This window comes from Scyliorhinus canicula, chromosome 15 (assembly GCF_902713615.1).
Source record: "Scyliorhinus canicula chromosome 15, sScyCan1.1, whole genome shotgun sequence".
NCBI classification, from domain to species: domain Eukaryota; kingdom Metazoa; phylum Chordata; class Chondrichthyes; order Carcharhiniformes; family Scyliorhinidae; genus Scyliorhinus; species Scyliorhinus canicula.
This window is the reverse complement of record NC_052160.1, coordinates 146,919,926-146,939,196: the sequence shown is the minus strand read 5'-3', so window position 1 is coordinate 146,939,196 and position 19,271 is coordinate 146,919,926. Positions and strand designations below refer to the sequence as shown.

The window sequence follows — 19,271 nt, the reverse complement described above, 5'->3', positions numbered from 1 at the left end:
AGCCCTTTCCCATCTGCAAGCCAGCCCCAAATCATTCCTGGTCCACTGTGTATATATCTGCTCAGATGCATTCACCATTGAACCCACTGCGCGTCTGACAATTGATGAAGCTCAACCAATGAGAATGAGAGGCTTCAAAAGTTAGTCAGCTTAAACTAACAGGCCCGATGTCCCCCTCTGTTGGGGCTACCAGGCTATTCCTTAGGGAAGTCCTCATGGGCATTCACAGTTTCCAAGATGGCTAGTCTTTTTGTGTTCAGCCAAAATGATGCAATGGGCCCTTATGTTACAGAATAATGAAATAAACTAAATATCTGGAGGCTGAGCTAACGACCTTGACCTTCGAGTTAATAAATTGCCTGCTACAGTACAGGGCTTTGGTGTACTGCTGGCAATTCCAACAATTGAACCCACTTCAAAACTATCTAATTCTAGTTCTGCTTCAAACAGGATCATTTTTGTATGAGGTTGTCAATATAGGAATAGAATTCCATGAAAACATGATGCCTTATTTAACTGTGCTCTTTAAATAAAATAAATGCTAATCTTACCATTTTCTGATTGCCACCAGCTCCTCAATGCACCTGAAGGAACCACATTCTTAATTCGATAGCTGTTTGTGAAATATACAGGATTGTATTCATTCCTAGAATCACACACGCAGCATTGCAGTACATCCTGGGGCACAAAATAAAAGTCATTTCAGTGGATTATTTCACTTTTTATAAGATAGTCTCTTTTTTCCCCTACAAATGATAAAAATTATGTTTTATTCACTCTTTATTGAGTCTTCACCTTCAGCTAAAGTGCTGTTGGCACAGAATTGCTGTAATTCATGAACCATTAGTGCACTAAAGTAAACAAGAATTGGTCAGTACCTTAACCTGATGATCTATTTAATATAGGAATGTTGCAATAGTCAAAGATGGGATTGTGCAGTGGATATTTTAAACTCGGGTTGCAGAAGCTTCAGTCCCTGTCCTTGTACAGATTTGAGACAGCATGGTAGCACAAGTGAATAGCACTGTGGCTTCACAGCGCCAGGGTCCCAGGTTCGATTCCCTGCTAGGTCACTGTGCGGAGTCTGCACGTTCTCCCCGTGTCTGCGAGGGTTTCCTCCGGGTGCTCCACTTTCCTCCCACAGTCCAAAGACGTGCAGGTTAGGTGGATTGGCCATGCTAAATTGCCCTTAGTGTCCAAAAAGGTTAGGAGGGGTTATTGGGTTACGGGGAGAGGGTGGAAGTGAGGGCTTAATGTGGGTCGGTGCAGACTCGATGGGCCGAATGGCCTCCTTCTGCACTGTATGTTCTATGTTCCCTGTGTGGGCGGGAACGGGGACTGTGGGGAAGATAAGTAACCTGACCACATCACTGTGGTACAGGGAGCTATTCAAGTGTGGGAGAGAAAAACGAAATGCAATTGTGTTGGGGATAGTATAATTAGGGGAATAGAGGCTGTTCTCTGTGACCAGGATCGAGAATTCTGAGGGTTGTGTTGCCTGCCTGCTGACAGGGTTCGGGATATCTCATCCAGGCTGCAGAGGAACTTGGAGTGAGAAAGGAAAGATCCAGTTATCATGGTCCACGTAGGTACCAGTGACATAGGTAGAACAAGGACAGAGGTTCTGCTAAGGGAATATGAGCAGGTCGGACCTAAATTAAAAAGCAGAACCAAAAAGGTAATAATCTCCGAATTACTACCTTTGCCACGAGCTAACTGGCACAAAAAGATTAAAGAGGTCAATGCGTGGTCCAAAGGTTGGTGTGGGAGAAATGGGTTTGAACTCATGGGATCTTGGTACCAGAAATGGGGAAGGAGGGAGCTGTTCCAATGGGACAGTCTTCACCTGAAGTATGCTGGGTCCAGAGTCCTGACGAATCACATAACTAGGGCTGTAGATAGGGCTTTAAAATGAATAGGGGAGGAAGCATTCAGAATAAAAATGATTTAACAGCACAAATAGAGACAAAAGGATATGATGATAATAATAATAATCTTTTATTGTCACAAGTATGAAGTTACTGTGAAAAGTCCCTAGTCGCCATATTCCGGCACCTGTTCGGGTACACGGAGGGAGAATTCAGAATTTTCAGATGGAATGGGAATTGAACTCGTGCTGCTGGCCTTATTCTGACAAGCAAACCAGCTGTCTAGCCCACTGAGCTAAACCAGCCCTCATTTGGTGGATTTGGTGGAATTACTGATTTAGTAGAATTACTGAGACATGGGGCGGGATTCTCCGACCCCCCCCCCCCCCCCCCCCCCCCCCCCCCCCCGGCCAGGTCGGAGAATTGCCGGGGGGCAGCGTGAATCCCGCTCCCGCCGGCTGCCGAATTCTCCGGCGCCGGGGATTTGGCGGGGGCGGGATGGCGCCATGCCGGTCGGCAGCCTCTGGCAGCGCCCCACCCAGCGATTCTCCGGCCCGCGATGGGCTGGGTGGCCGCCCGTTTTCAGCCGGTCCCGTCAGCGTATATTACACCAGGTATTTGCTGGTGTGACCTGGCTGCGTGGGCGACCTCCGGGGTCCTCAGAGGGGAGTGGGAGGATCTGGCCCCTTGGGGTGCCCTCATGGTGGCCTGGCCCACGATCGGGGCCCACCGATTCGCGGGCGGGCCTGTGCTGTGGGGGCACTCTATTCTTCCGCGTCAGCTGCTGTGGTCCACCGCAATGGCCGGCGCAGAGATTAACTCCCCCTGCGCATGCACTGGGATGGCGCTCCCGCGCATGCACTGGGATGGCGCTCCCGCGCATGCACTGGGATGGCGCTCCCGCGCATGCACTGGGATGGCGCTCCCACGCATGCACTGGGATGGCGCTCCCGAGCATGCATCAACTCGCGCCAGCGGAGGCCCTTCGGCGCCAGTTGGCGTGGTGCCAAGCCCCTTCTCCGCTGGCCGGCGCGGCGCAAACCACTCCGCCGCCGGCCTAGCCCCTTAAGGTGCGGAGGATTCCGCACCATTGGGGCGGCCCGATGCTGGAGTGCTTCACGCCACTCCTCGGTGTCGGAGTTGCCCGCCCCGCCGATTCCCGCAGAATCCCGCCCGTGGTTACAAGGAAACCAGGTCTGGGAATTAAATATCCAAGGGTACTCAGTATTTTAGAAGGATAAACACAAAAGCAAAGGAGTTGGTGTAGCTTTGTTTGTAAAGGAAGAATGAAATGAACTGAAATGAAAAAGGCTTCAAATGAAATTACTGTGAAAAGCCCCGAGTCGCCACATTCCAGCGCCTGTTTGGGGAGGCTGTTACAGGAATCGAACCATGCTGCTGGCCTGCTTAGTCTGCTTTCAAAGCCAGCAATTTAGACCTGTGCTAAACAGCCCCAGAGATGCTGGAGTAAAATGATATAAGCACTGGAGATCAAGGCATGGAATCAATCTGGGTAAAAATAAGAATCTATAGGTCCCCAAGCAATAGTTCTGCAGTGAAGCACAATAGAAACCAGGAAATATTGGAGGCTTGTAAGAAAAGTACAACAATACAATTAACTGGGGGTACAGGTGGGGGGGTGGCCAGGGGGTCACTATCTGGCATGTCAGGTCTGCGCATGGCCGGCACCATGTTTTACGGGGCGACCGCTGCAGGTCATCGCCGTGCGCACAGCCATGGACCTGCCCTTTCACCGGCTGTTTATTTAGTGGAGGCCGGAAGGTTTGCGCGCAACACCTGTTAGCCCCTCACTGGCCGCAGGATCGGTGAGGGGGTGGCAACAATTTCTTCCACGTAAAACCAGATCCTCCGCACCTAGCCTCAAAAATGGAGAATCTGGCCTCATATCTCATAAATGGGATATGTTGAAGAAATTTAAAATGAATATAGATAGGTTAGGTGAGTGGGCCAAAATTTGGTAGATGGAGTTTAACGTGGATACGTGCGAAGCTGTCCATTTTGGTCAGAAAAATGGAAAAGCACCTTATTATCCAAATGGAAGGAAACTTCAGGGTGCTTCGGTGCAGAGGGATCTGGGCGTCTGTTTGCATGAATCTCAGGAAACTAGTCTGTAGATTCAGATAATAAGAAAGGGAAATGGAATTTTGATCTTTATAGCTAAGGGAATAGAATATAAAAGTAGGAAAGTGTTGCTGCGACTGTACAAGGCATTGGTGAGACTGCACCTGGCGTATTGTGTACAGTTTTGGTCCTCTTATTTCAGGAGGAATGTAATTGCATTAGAGGCAGTTCAGAGGAGGTTCACTAGATTGATTCCAGAGATGATGGATCTGTCTGATGAAGAGAGATTGATTCTCTTTTAAAATGTATCCGTATGGTTCAAAAAAAGTGTTTTTCTTGATCTGTGAAACACAATTATGGCTCACCTATAATTTTTGCAAAGTAACTGTATGACCCTCCCTGTGTGGGTTGCCCTCTTGCTGTGGTGGAGAGGCGTGTGGGTCTGTTTATGACCGAATCGGGGGCGACGCCTGTTTTTGGATGCTCCCCTCCAAATAGGCGCCATCGGGGAGTACACTGCACACCATTGGGACGGTCTCAGGATGTTACCTGAAGACCCTCCCCCAATGCTCTGTCCCGATGGGCTGACTTCCTGAGGCCGCGGGACACGTGTTTTCTCAGTTTTCGTGAACCCGGCATGATGGCTGCTGACTGTGTCCAGCCGATCGCCACAGTCAGGTGGGAGCCATGCTGCTGCCTGGGAGGACTACGGCAAGGGCTGGGGGGCCCAGGGGTAGCGAGGAGGTGTCCTGGGGACACTATCTGGCAAGTCGGGTCCACGCACAGCCGGCGCCATGTTTTACTGCACGACCGCTGCAGGTCATCACCGTGCGCATATGTTGCCATTACCCGGCAATTCTCCAGGCGTTTATATCGGGAAGGTCGTACGTTTTACCTAGCGCGGTTGCTCGCCCCTAACCGGTTGGACCATCGGTGCTGGGGCCTGTAATTGATAATATGGAAAGATGTGTCATTTGAAACATGGAAGCCTGGCAATATCTGGTCTGAGAGAAACATGAGAGGATACAGGGCAAGATCCCACAAAGGGTTAACAGCAGCTGCAAAGAGCAGGATTGTAAAATGCAGATAGCCTTAGTCAAGCAGCTTAGCAAACACACAGGATTTTTGTATGAAGCTAAAAACAATGGTTCACACCTTCATTGAAATTAACCATCTTAGTAAGCATCTGGAAAAGCATGGATGAGGGTTTCAGTTGAGCTATGTGATGAATGTAAACCTTTCAAGTTATAACCAAGTGGATTTTTAGCATGACGCTAAAAGCAACGATTCACCCTTCATTGAAGTAAAATCAGCAGATAGAAAAGAATGACTGGAGGGGCAAATATATAGATGTGAAATTCTGCTAACACCAGGTAAATTAAAGAAAACTGGAGACTATCAGTCTACGAGAAACATAATTTAAAGCTGAAACCAAAATCAGAGTTATGAACTGGGGGACACAATTCGAAAATAAAACTATAGAAATGACAGAAACCAAACCAAAATTCACACCTCTATTGAAATCAAAGCATTTTTGAATATGACAAAGGAACTTTGAACATCACAAAGGAAACAATGTAATCAGAGACCTGAGAGGTGAGGTCATGTCAAAATGAATACTTAGTTGTATTAGAATGTTTAGATCAAAGGTATTGTTTATAATCCAAGTGAAATAAAAGTTACTTTACAATAAAGTCATAAAAACATAATAACTGTTAGAAAGAGAATATAAACCCAGAAACCAGAGCAGGAACTACCAGAACCAGAGGGAGAGGGAGAGAGAGAGAGAGGCAGAGAAGGAACAAGAGAAGCAAGCAGAGTCAGCTTACAGCCAGCTCGGTCATGGGAAAGGGACAGAGCCAAGTAGCCGAGCTAAAACAGCTAATACATCTAAGGAAGACCAGAATTTAAAGAGGAGGCAGAGTCAGCTCAGAGATAGCCAGCAGAGCCAGCTCTCATAGCTCTGTACATGGGAAAGATAGAGCATAGCAACCGAGCTAACCAGCGAATACATCTAAAGAAGACCAGATTTTAAAAAGATTGATTGTCAAGTTGGGCCTAAAGGTCCTTTCAACCAACCAGAAGGATCCAGAAGGACAAGTGCAATATAAATGTTAGCATAATTTTATGCCCAAATATATTTAGAATTTGATTCATGTATCCCTAATTCTAGAACTGACAATGGTTTCTACTTTTTTCTCTGAATTTCAGTTTTGGTCTGACTCTGTAATTGGACAGCTGAACAATCCTGATTTAAGATAATCATTCAGGCTCATAACATGGCTCATTAATGCTTGCTAGAAGCAAAATACAACATACTTAGGGCCCATTCGCTGGAAAAAAAAGGAATATGTTCAAGTCTTACGTCTTTGTTTTAATTACCTGGACCTTGGAGAGTCCAAGATTGCTTTCTGCAAGACAACACTTTTGCAAATCAGAGTTGACTTTCCAACCCTTTGATCCTGCAGCATAAACTATTCTGATTGTTTGAAATCTGCCATTCTTCCACTTGTCCTGATGCGTGTAAAATGAAATAATTTCTATCTCTCTTTTCAACATGATTGAATTTCAGTTTTGCTGATTACATGGGCACGGATTCCAGACAGCAATTTCAGCCAGCTTTTATTTCCAGACAGTCATGGTGAAATATATTGAATAAAGTTGACTTTAGCCCTATAAAGTTAGTGGCAAGGCCATTTAAGCCTGACACTGTATTTGGCTTACTTTCAATTCGAGTGATTGTCCGACTCAAATTTACTTGTTCATTTTCTATAAAGTAACTTTGCCATGAAAGCAGTGAACTGGAGTGCCTCAGAGTAATAGAACATAGAACATAGAAAAATACAGCACAGAACAGGCCCTTCGGCCCACGATGTTGTGCCGAACCTTTGTCCTAGATTAATCATAGGTTATCATAGAATTTACAGTGCAGAAGGAGGCCACTTGGCCCATCGAGTCTGCACCAGCTCCTGGAAAGAGCACCCGACCCAAGGTCAACACCTCCACCCTACCCCCATAACCCAGTAACCCCACCCAACACTAACGGCAATTTTGGACACTAAGGGCAATTTATCATGGCCAATCCACCTAACCTGCACATCTTTGGACTGTGGGAGGAAACCGGAGCACCCGGAGGAAACCCACACACACACGGGGAGGATGTGCAGACTCCGCACAGACAGTGACCCAAGCCGGAATCGAACCTGGGACCCTGGAGCTGTGAAGCAATTGTGCTATCCACAATGCTACCATGCTGCCCTTAAGAACAAATTAATCCACACTCCATTATTCTCCATTATTCATATAATCCATGTACCTATCCAATAGCCGCTTGAAGGTCCATAATGTTTCCAACTCAACTATTTCCACAGGCAGTGCATTCCATGCCCCGTCTCATGTAACCCAAGAAGTAGACTTCAGAAAGCTCTTAGTATTTAGATTGTCCCTTTAGTCTGAGATTGTGTCCTCTGCTTCTAGTTTTTCCTACAAGTGGAAACATCCTCTCCACGTCCACTCTATCCAGGCCTCGCAGTATCCTGTAAGTTTCAATAAGATCCTCCCTCATCCTTGTAAACTCCAACAAGTACAGACCCAGAGTCCTCAACCGTTCCACATACGACAAGCTCTACATTCCAGGGATCATTCTTGTGAACCTCCTTTGGACCCTTTCCAAGGCTAGCACATCCTTCCTTAGATACGTGGCCCAAAACTGCTCACAATACTCCAAATGGGGTTTGACCAGAGCATTATAGTCTCAGCACTACATCCCTGCTCTTGCATTCTAGCCCTCTCGACATGAATGCGAACATTGCATTTGCCTTCCTAACTGCCGACTGAACCTGCACGTTAACCTTAAGAGAATCATGAACAAGGATTCCAAAGTCCATTTGTGATTTCCTAAGCATCTTCCCATTTAGAAAATAGATAGTCTATGCCTCCATTCCTCCTTGCAAAGTACATAACCTCACATTTTTCCACATTGTATTCCATCTGCCACTTTATTGCTCACTCTCCTAGCCTGTCCAAGTCCTTCTTCAGCCCCCCCCCCCCCCCCCCCCCGGCTTCCTCAATACTACCTGTCCCTCTACAGATCTTTGTATTATCTGCAAACTTAGCAAAAGTGCTTCAGTTCCTTCCTCCAGATCATTAATGTATATTGTGAAAAGCTGTGGTCCCAGCACAGACCCCTGAGGCACACCACTAGTCACCGGCAACCATCCTGAAAAAGACCCTTTATCCCCACTCTCTGCCTTCTGCTAGTCAGCCAGGATTTTACCCTTAACAGTCTCCTATGTGGCACCTTGTCAAAGGCCTTCCGGAAATCTAAATAAATCACGTCCACTGGTTCTCCTTTGTCTAACTTCCTTGTTACCTCCTCAAAGAACTCTAACAGATTTGTCAGACATGACCTCCCTTTGACAAAGCCGTGCTGACTCAGTCCTATTTTATCATGCACTTCCAAGTACTCTGCAATCTCATCTTTAATAATGTACTCTAAAATCTAACCGGCCCATAATTTCCCATCTACTGCCTTCTCCTTTCTTGAACAGTGGTGTTACATTAGCCACTTTCCAGTCCTCTGGGACCCTTCCTGCCTCCAGTGATTCCTGAAAGATCATCACCAATACCTCCACAATTTCCTCAGCTATCTCTTTTAGAAACCTGGGGTGTAGTCCATCCGGTCCAGGTGATTTATCCACCTTCAGACCTTTCAGTTTCCCCAGAACCTTCTCCTTAGTGATGGCCACTACACTCATCTCTGCCCCCATGATTCTCCTGGAGCTCTGGTATCCCACTGGTGTCTTCCACCGTGAAGACTGATGCAAAGTAACTATTCAGTTCCTCTGCCATTTCTTTGTTTCCTGTTATTACTTCTCCAGCCACATTTTCCAGTGAACTAATGTCTATTTTTGCCTCTCTCTTACCTTTTATATATTGACAAAAACTCTTCCCATCTTCCTTTATATTACTAGTTAGCTTGCACTTATATTTCATCTTCTCGCCCATTATTTCTTTTTTAGTTGTCCTCTGCTCTCTTTTAAATGATTCCCAATCCTCTGGTTTTCCACTAATCCTCGCCACTTTGTATGCTTTTTCTTTTGCTTTTATGCTGTCCTTAACTTCCCTAATCAGCCATGGATGCCTTGTCCTCCCCTTAGCATGTTTCCTCCTCCTTGGGATGAATTTCTATTGTGCCTCCCGAATAATCACAAAAAATTCCTGCCATTCCTGTTCCACTGTCTTCCCTGCTAGGTTCCTTTTCCAATAAACTCTGGCCAGCTCCTCCCTCGTGTCTTTGCAGTTACCCTTATTTAATTGTGATACCGTTATATCTAATTGCAGCTTCTCCCTCTCAGACTGTAGGGTAAATTCTATCATATTGTAGTCACTGCTCCCTCAGGGTTCCTTCACCTTCAGTTCCCTAATCAAGTCTGTCTCATTACACATCACCAAATCCAGAATTGTCTGTTGCTGGCTCTGTCACAAGTTGCTCCAAAAAAACATCTCTTAGAATTCCACAAATTCCTTTTCTTGGGATCCACTACCAACCTGGATTTTCCCAGTCCACCCAACCCCTTCCCAACCCGGAGGGCAGCCACAGCCCTGGGGGATGCCCTGCCCTACATACTGGCATCCATATCAGCCGCCATGGCCGGGTGCCCTGGCCACTGGGACCACCAGCTACCCACTCCCTGGGCTGCATACGTCGGACCGCCTAACACTGTTGACTTCTGTTTCTCCCCCCCCCCCCCCCCCCCCCCCCCAGCCCCAGGAGAATAACCAGCGGGAGCGGGAGCAGACTGGAGGGGGACCGCCAGACCTGAGGCACCTCACTGTGGCCGAGAAGAGGGCCCTGGATGTGATCGGCATCCCGGAGGAAAGTGAGGTCACCGGGGTGGAGCCCGGCCACAGGCAAGGAAGTGAGATCCTGTTTAGTTGCGGTTCCCCATGACACGTGTGTAAACCCCCCCCCCCCCCCCCCACCCTCACAACACCCCCACCCTATGCCACCTGGACCCTGATCCTCACCCCCCCCCCCCCCCCCACCGGCTCGCTGTCTAAACATGTGTTTTACCTTGTGTCTTACAGGACCTGTTGGAGATGGGACGGCTCCATTTGGCGCTCCCGCCCCCAGCCATTTCTACAGCCGGAGTCCTCCCCCATGAGCCAGGCACCAACGCTGAGAGTAGATTGGACATCAGCCCATTGCCTGAGACTCAGGACACCCCGAAACTCGGGTCGGAGGAGGACACAGATTTCCCATCGCAGCTGTACCAACACCCTCTACCATCCCAGAGACACTCACCTCGGTTGGGCATTTTAGTGAAGAGACTCCTGGGACACGCTCTGGTGCTGACCACACAGTCGGTCCGGTGCAGCAGGTGGAAGTAGGAACACCCGAGGGGGCGGACGGTTGGGGGGCAGGACGACCCCAGGGACTAGCTGCCGTCCAGGCGGGTCTCGGTCTTCTGGAACAGACAGTCCCATCGATTGTAGAGATGCAGTCACAGAGCCAGAGACTACATGAGGGGTTGTCGGCGAGCATCCAGTACCTGCAGGTGCAGGTGGATGAGTCCAACCGCGTGCAGGAGCAGTAGGTGGTGCCGGTTATGCGTGCCACCCAGGCCAACACCGCACAGGTGGCGTTCATGGTGGAGGCATTGGGGGCACTGGTTTCGGCCATGGATCAGCATGTCCAAGGTCTGGGGCATTCTGTGCAGGCGGGGGCTGAGGCCCAGGACAGGGCTGCCCACTCACAGGCAACCATATGCCAGAGCCACCTGGCCATCATCGCAGCAGCGCTCCTCAGCATGGCCCAGTCACAGCAGGCCATGGCTGGGAACGTAGGCGGCATTGCCCAGGCGTTGGCTGACGTGGCGCAGACCCAGAGGGAGGTGGCCAAGTCCCAGAGGGAGATGGCGCAGTCACTGGCTGATGCGACACAGACCTTCAGGGTGGTGGCACAGTAGCAGCGTGATGTGGTGCAGACCCAGACGGAGATGGTCCACTCCCTCTGCTCCATGGCTGTGAGCGTGAAGACCCTGGTCGAGACCAGAGCGGGCCTCCAGGACTGGCAGCGCCAGTGAATGGCTCAACTTGCACCGCTGTCCCATGGACTATCCCGGGGGTTATTGGGCACTCCAAGGGAGCAGGAGCTGATGGGGCCCGTGCCAGTGACTCCTCTCCTCCTGTTCCTGGTGCATCTGGTGGGCAGCGGGCAAATCGGGGCAGCACCACGCCACCTGGGATACCCAAGCAGCAGCCGGGTCCATCCAGGCCGGGTCGCTCCAGAAAATGCCCGCCAACGGGGATCCAGGTCGCAGGGTGGGAGTCACAGCATGCCGCCTCCACATCTGCTGTGCTGTCTGGGGAACCACCTAGATGTAGCGTTAGGGCCAGTAAGGCCAGAAAGTTAGACACCAGCTACGTTGGCACAAGTGCAGGGCACAGTTTAGTTATTGGGGCGAGGGCACAAATTTGTACATATTTGTGCACATTAAACACCTGTTCCCACCTTTACAACCTGTCTCGGTGCTCTGTCAGACGGGTGTGAGAGGTGGGCTGGTCTGGGCTGGCCAGGAAGGGGGGGGAATGGGCGCACCCTGTGGGTGGCCTGGGCTCCACACCCGCCCCCTTGACCATCCCCACCACCGTCACCCCAGGGGACGTGATGGGACCGTGTGATGGAATGACCAGCTCGCAAGCAGGAATCACCCAGGTAGAAGGTGGGAAGTGCTACCACGGGCAGGAGTCAGACATTGTCACACGATGTGGAACATCAGAGCTCATTGCAGAGTGGGTTGTCATCATCCTCCATCCCATGGACCAGAGCTACTGTTATTGTCACTCCAGGGCCTCCATCCATAATGTGGTAGGTAGGTATCACGGAGGGGGTTGTAGGCGGGGGTGGGTGGGAGGGGAGGGGGAGAGTGAGGGGGTGTGGTGACTTGTGGTGCCAATGCCCCTGGCTAGTCCCCCCCTCCCCCCCCCACCCCCTCCGTCATTGGCTCTGGCGCACACATCATGCAGCCTCCCGTGCCTGCCTTGGCCCCATGTCCTGCCCATCCTTGCCCTTCTCCACACCCTCCCCGTCGGACGAGGCCTTCTCTTCCACCTCCTCCTCCAGCGCATCACCCCTATGCTGCGCGATGTTGTGGAGGGCGCAGCAGACCTCTGCAGCACGGTCCTCTGCTGGCCGCTCCATTGCTGCAGCTTCCTCCTCGAGCAACTCCAACTCGCAAAGCCGCAGGGCATCCCCCAGGGTTGCAGCGACCAGCAGGAAGGTCAGCATTTCTGGTTGAATTCCAATACCCATTGTCAGCAGGGGGAAAACGGCGACATGTTAGCATGGTGCGTACCCCCCCTCCCCTGTGCCCAACCAGGTCCACCGGGCTACACCGGACCCCACTCCCCGCACCCCTGGACCCATCGGTGGCTGGCACCGTGGAGACCTCAGGCTCAGCCGCCCCAATGCCAGAGGTAGCATTGGCTGGCATTGCCCTCGCCAGGGGTATGCACCACTGCCCCCATATGGGCTATTGTGTGTGTTGCCTTGGGTGGGTCGCCAGCGGGTGGTGGCTTGGTGTGGGGGTGTGTGGCAAAGGTGCTGGGATGGAGTGGGGATGGGGGGGGAACCCATATGGCCGGTGTCACTCTGCAAAACCATGGGCCAAGGTGGGTGGTCAGTGGGCTGCGCTGCAAGATGGCCGTAGTAATGGCGGCCAATGCCCGGGCACCACGCAATCCCGTGGGGAGTGTCCCTGGCCACTCGGCCGGTGCCCCATCACACCCTTCCCCCGACCCTGGCAGGTCCCCCCCACCCCGGCCAGCCCGGCCAGTGATTGGCTGACAGCCCACAGTCGCTCCACTCTGTGTCCAACCTCCTCTCTCTCCATCAGCAGCCACCACATCGGTTTTACGGTTATTAAAAGCACAATTGAACCGCGCCATTGGGAACTCGGCCCATCGGAGGCAGAGATTCGCGGAGACCCCGGAGAAAACCGGGTCGGGTCTGCTAATGATATGCAAATGATGTTTATTTTACGTGCGTTCCAGTATGCATTGATGCCGCTGTCGAGGTGATGGAGAATTGCGACAAGTTAGCGCCCGCCGCAATTTTGGCATCGGAACCTATTCTCCGCCCAATCGTGTTTCGCCATTTCGGCATTGGCAAACGGAGAATCCTGGCCCTCATTCTTTTCTCATTTATTAATAATAATAATAATAATAATAATAATAATAATAATCTTTATTGTCATAAGTCGGCTTACATTAACACTGCACTGAGGTTACTGTGAAAAGCCCCTAGTCACCACACTCCGGCGCCTGTTCGGGTCACAGAGGGAGAATTCAGAATGTCCAATTCACCTAACAGCACGTCTTTCGGGACTTGTGGGAGGAAACCGGAGCACCCGGAGGAAACCCACGCAGACATGGGGAGAATGTGCAGACTCCACACAGACAGTGACCCAAGCCGGGAATCGAACCTGGAACCCTGGAGCTGTGAAGCAACAGTGCTAACCACTGTGCTACCGTTTAGCCCTATGGGATGTGGGTATCACTGGCTAGGCCAACATTTCAATCAACTTATTTGAGGTGTGATGTACCGTCAATTCACCGAGAGGCAGAGAGAGTGAGTGAACATTAGGCTTTATTAATCATGAACTTGCCCAGCCAGAGTCGGTTGTACAGATGAGTGCCACCCACAGGTGGCCGGTCTATATATGGCCCCGGTGAGGGCGGAGCCAGAGGTGGAGCCCACCGGGGTTACAGTGCAGTACCTGGAAGTAGCACCACTTCCAGGTCACAGGTTACAGGTTACAGTATCATACAGACAGCTCATGCATTAGGTGAATGCATTCACCACAAGGTGGCTGACTGAACAATTTACGAGAAAAAGGCACTTTTAAAAGAGACAGTTTCTTCTATTTGCTATTCATGGTGATTGTCCACGAGGAAACACAGCTGAGTAAAGGTCGCTTGGCCTGCGTGACCAATTGGGATCCAGAGTGTGGAATCCAAGGGACGGAGTTTCCACCTGGGCAGAGGTATCCTAGAATTAGCTGTAAACATGCTGCTGCTCGACATGACTTGTTCATAAATCCCTTGTTTTTCACTTCTGAAGTTCCTGAAAGTGCATCATTGTCCAGTAAAATTCGGGAAGGTTTTCTATTTCACATCTCTCACCATCTTTATGTCAATAACTACATCAAAGTCAGCAAGAGAGGGGAGTAAACACAGTGGGCACACCTAAGCCAGACTATTAACTGGTGCCAGACTATTAACTTGAACTATGATTCTAGAATTTTAATATGAGCTGTCTTCAGTTGATAATGAGTTTTGTCCAAATCTAGGACAAAATTCTCCGACCCCCAGCAGGGTCGGAGAATCGCCTGGGGGCACCTAAAATCCCGCCCCTGCCGTGGCAGAGATTCTCCGCCACCCGGGAAGTGGCGGGGGCAGGAATCTCGCCACTCCGATCGGAGAGGCCCCTGCGGTGATTCTCCGGCCCGGATGGGCTGAAGTCCCGCCGCTGGGAGGCCTCTCCCGCCGCCGAGGTTTAAACCACCTCTGGAACAGCGGGCTCAGCGGCGCGAGCAGGCCCCCGGGCCCTGGGGGAGGCGGGGGCGATTGAACCCCGGGGAGTGCCGCCACGGTGGCCTGGCCCGCGATCGGGACCCCCCGCTCAGACTGCGGGCCAGTGCCCTGGCTGCACTATGTTCTTCCGTGTCCGCCACGGCCTCCACCATGGCGGAGGCGGAAGAGAACCCCATATCGCGCATGCGCTGGCAGTGACGTCAGCGGCCAGTTGCCGCTGACGTCACTGCCGGCGCATGCGCGGACCGGTGAAAGCCTTTCGGCCAGCCCCGTTGCCGGGGCGCCGGTTTTTTGTGCCGGTCTTCTGGTCGCAACCGCTCCGGCGCGGGGCTGGCCCCCAAAGGTGGGGAGATCTCCCCACCTTTGGGGAGGCGTGACCCTTGAGTGCTTGGCGCCACTCCCCTACTTCGGGACCCTCCGTCACGCCGGGTAGGGGACAATGCCGCCCCTAATATGTCATTTGCAACACAGAAGCCCAGATCATAGAAATATTCCTTCTCTCCAACTCTGCTACTTTGAAATATATATTATATTATTTTCTGTGTCCTGTGTTGTGAATGGCTTAGTCATTCGGGTCTCTCTTGTATCACCGATTGCATCATTTTGCACTTTGTTCGCCCTGTGATGAATCTGCTGGATTGTAATCACCGATCAAAAGACCATCATTCCTGTTGCTGTAAACTAATTTTATAGAAAATTGGCGGTTCTGGGTTTGAATCCTGTGCCAGCATTTTAGCAACTGTTGCAATTTTTCCTCAAGTGAACTTGTTGAAAGAATTCAAAATTTATATACATGTCTTAAAATATTCTCTAACTCAAATATATTCAAAAAATATACTCAAAAATATTCTCTCACTCAATCTGGCTGTGTCAGGCATTTCAATAGGATTCTTTCAGTTAGAAAGATAGTAATTCTATATAAAATATTACAAACTTAATCAATTCAGACTCTCCACTCAACTGAAAAGTTATTTCATACAAATTATCCAATAATTTACAATAAATTCAACACCAAATTTCCACTTTTCCATATCATTTTCATTGTTTAATTAATATTATTGACATATTCAATTACATTTGGAGTTGTTTGTAAATTATGCAGGGTTGATGCCTAAATTTCAATAAGTGGGGGACCTGATGGTTAATTCATATTTATAAGATTATTCAATATTCAACTGGATATATGCAAATTACCTAACACATTTTCATTCTTAACAACATTTTTTCACAACACCTATTGTACAGAGAACATTTAGTTTGATTTAAATAATACACAGGGGACTCAGGTCAACACTGCAGTGATTAACATGGAATTGCCCAGTTAATATTACGCAGGAAGTTACGGCTTCAAGCTTTTCACCAAAGCACTAAAACTGCAACCTATCCTCCTAATTAGTGACAAGGCTATAACTAATAGAATATTTTTCAGTGCTCAAATGCTCATGTTAAATCCTGAATGGGTTAAACTGTTGCCAGTCAGCACATTGTGAAATGAATGGGCCTTTGGATAGACAGAACTGAGACACACCTCTGCTGATTCAATAAAAAGCCTCACCCAACAGTCTGCATTTATTTCCTTTAATATTCAACAGAGTGAAAAGAAAGTGGGTGAGGCAATAATTAGATCAGAGAAACCAAACAGAAATATTGGATTACAACTTATAAGTCACAAGGCTGGCTCAAAGTGGGATAACAATCCAGAGTAACTCAGATCGATAAACATCATTGAATTTGCAACACTGCCCAGTGCTGCATGATGTGTCTGAGTTAGTTAAAGAACCAAAGAGTACATTAAGATAATTCATAGACTCCGGAAACTGTACTGGGCTGGATTCTCCGCTGTCGCGATTCTCCGCCGTCGGGATTCTCCGCTGTCGGGATTCTCCGCTGTCGGGATTCTCTCCTGTCGGGATTCTCCGCTGTCGGGATTCTCCGCTGTCGGGATTCTCCGCCGTCGGGATTCTCCGCTGTTGGGATTCTCTCCTGTCGGGATTCTCCGCTGTCGGGAATCTCCGCTGTCGCGATTCTCCGCTGTCGGGATTCTCTGCCGTCGGGATTCTCTGCCGTCGGGATTCTCCGCTGTCGCGATTCTCTGCCGTCGGGATTCTCCTGTCGGGATTCCCCGCTGTCGGGATTCTCCGCTGTCGGGATTCTCCGCTGTCGGGATTCCCTGCTGTCGGGATTCTCCTGTCAGGATTCTCCGGTGTCGGGATTCTCCACTGTCGGGATTCTCCTGTCGGGATTCTCTGGTGTCGGGATTCCCCTCTGTCGGGATTCCCCGCTGTCGGGATTCTCCGCTGTCGGGATTCCCCGCTGTCGGGATTCTCCTGTCGGGATTCTCTGGTGTCGGGATACTCCGCTGTCGGGATTCTCCGCTGTCGGGGTTCCCCGCTATCGGGATTCTCCGGTGTCGGGATTCTCCGCTGTCGGGATTCTCCGGTGTCGGGATTCCCCGCTGTCGGGATTCCCCGCTGTCGGGATTCTCCGCTGTCGGGATTCCCCTGTCGGGATTCCCCTGTCGGGATTCCCCGCTGTCGGGATTCTCCGCTGTCAGGATTCTCCGCTGTCGGGATTCTCTCCTGTCGGGATCCTCCGCTGTCGGGAATCTCCGCTGTTGGGAATTCTCCGCTGTTGGGATTCTCCGCTGTCAAGAATCTCTGCTGTCGGGAATTCTCCGCTGTTGGGATTCTCCGCTGTTGGGATTCTTCGCTGTCGGGATACTCCGCGGTCGGGATTCCCCGCTATCGGGATTCTCCGCTGTTGGGATTCTCCTGTCAAGATTCTCTACTGTCGGGAATCTCCGTTGTTGGGATTCTCCATTGTCGGGATTCTCCGTTGTTGGGATTCTCCGCTGTCGGGGTTCTTCGCTGTTGGAATTCTCCTGTCGGGATTCTCCGTTGTTGGGATTCTCCGCTGGCTGGATTCTCTGCTGTTGGAATTCTCCTGTCGGGATTCTCCACTGTCGAGAATCTCCGTGGTCTGGATTCTCGGCTGTCGGGATTCTCCGCTGACGGGATTCTCCGTTGACGGGATTCTCCGTTGCTTCGGCAGCCCAGGGATTTCCAGATGCTTGGGGCTGCCCACGATGGGAAACCTATTGGCAGGCTGGCGAGATGGAGAATCGTGGGGACGTGCCGCTCCAGAAATCTGGGGCTGGATTCTCTGGCCCGCCACATTTCTGCCCTGACCCACTGGCGGGATTCACCGTTACGCCGGCCGGTCAATGGGGTTTCCCATTGTGGGGCAGCCCCACGCCGTCGGGAAACCCCCGGGCTGCTGGCAAAACGGGGAATCCCGCCCCATACCTTTGAACATTTCCATGAAACCTCTCTCATTGGAGTCCATTGTAAAGCGTGTAACAGCATACATCGGGTGAGATTCTGTGATCCTGAGGCTAAGTGTTGACGCCATCGGAAATGCTGTCGCCGTTTCTCGACAGCGTCAACATGGCCTCAGGATCAGCAATTCTGGCCCCTATAGGGGGCCAGCACAGCACTGCAGTGCTTCACGCTGCTTCAGCTGCTGATCCTGTCGTGAACTGGGCGCCGTGGGATCCGTGCATGCGCAGTGGCTTCCTTCAACCCGCTGGCCCCGACGCAACATGGCGCAGCACTACAGGGCCGGCGTGTAGGAAAAGAGGCCCCCAGCCCGAGAGGCCGGCCCCCCGATCGGTGGTCGGAACCCCCCTCCCCCCACCCCCGACCCTTCCACGCTGAGTTCCCGCCGGCTGAGAGCAGGTGTGGACAGCGCCGGCGGGACTCGGGTTTTTCACGACGGCTGCTCAGCCCATCCCGGACCGAGAATCGGCTGCGTAGAGTGGCCCCCGGCCGGCGCCGTGCCAACCACGCCAGCGCCAATGACGCCGATTCTCCGCTCTGTGGAGAATTGCATGCCGGAGTCGGGGCAGCGTGGGGCGATACGCGCCAGTCACGGGGATTCTCTGGCCCGGCTCCGGGCTGAGAGAATCCCGCCCATAGTGCTGGATTCTCCATTTCAGCGACTAAGTGTTGACGCCAATGGAGAATATATGGGGCGAGATTCTCCACAAATGTGGAGAATCGTAAAGGCTGCCATGGGACAGGCCGTGACCCACGGCAGCCTTCACGCCCACTTCCGGGGCCGATTCTCCCCCCGGGCGGGGCTAGGAGTGCGGCTCCGTGCGTCACGGCGGCACGGCCTTGACGACGATCGTCAAGGCCGCACGTCAAACGTCACGCCGGCTGACGCGGCCGATGACGTTAGCCGCGCATGCGCAGGTTGGACAACGCCAACCCGCGCATGTGCAGTTGGTGTCTTTTCCCTCAGCCACCCCGCAAGACGTGGTAGCTTGATCTTGCGGGGTGGCGGAGGGAAAAGAGTGCGTCCGTTACGGACGCATGGCCCGCGATCGGTGGGCACCGATCGCGGGCCTATGCCCCCCTTGGCATGGCCACGGTACGGCCGTGCCAATCGGGCCCCCAAATGCCCCAAACGGGCATCTGGCACCCGTTTCACGATGGCAGCGAGCAGGTGTGTTTGCTGCCGTGTTGAAACGGGCGTGAAGGCCCGGCCGCTCGGCCCATCGGCCTCGGAGAATCGCCGGTTACGGCGAGCGGCGATTGGTGGCGTGGGTCGGGCGTGGGGTGGGGGGGGAGAATAGCGGGAGGGTGTGAAAAATGTCGGGAGGCCTTCCCGCCATTCTCCCACCCGGCGTGGGGGGCTGAGAATTGCGCCTGGTCTTTT

The 19,271-nt window shown here is 51.5% G+C and overlaps 1 protein-coding gene across 1 annotated transcript in view; it reads right to left on the bottom strand.

Annotated features, from left to right (window-relative positions):
* Positions 1-19,271, bottom strand: part of LOC119978746 (laminin subunit beta-3-like) — a 113,918-nt gene that overhangs the window by 83,359 nt on the left and 11,288 nt on the right. Inside the window, exon 4 of the mRNA XM_038820587.1 lies at positions 552-678. Within this exon, the coding sequence (XP_038676515.1) occupies positions 552-678 (127 nt within the window). The remainder of the gene's footprint in view (positions 1-551; positions 679-19,271) is intronic.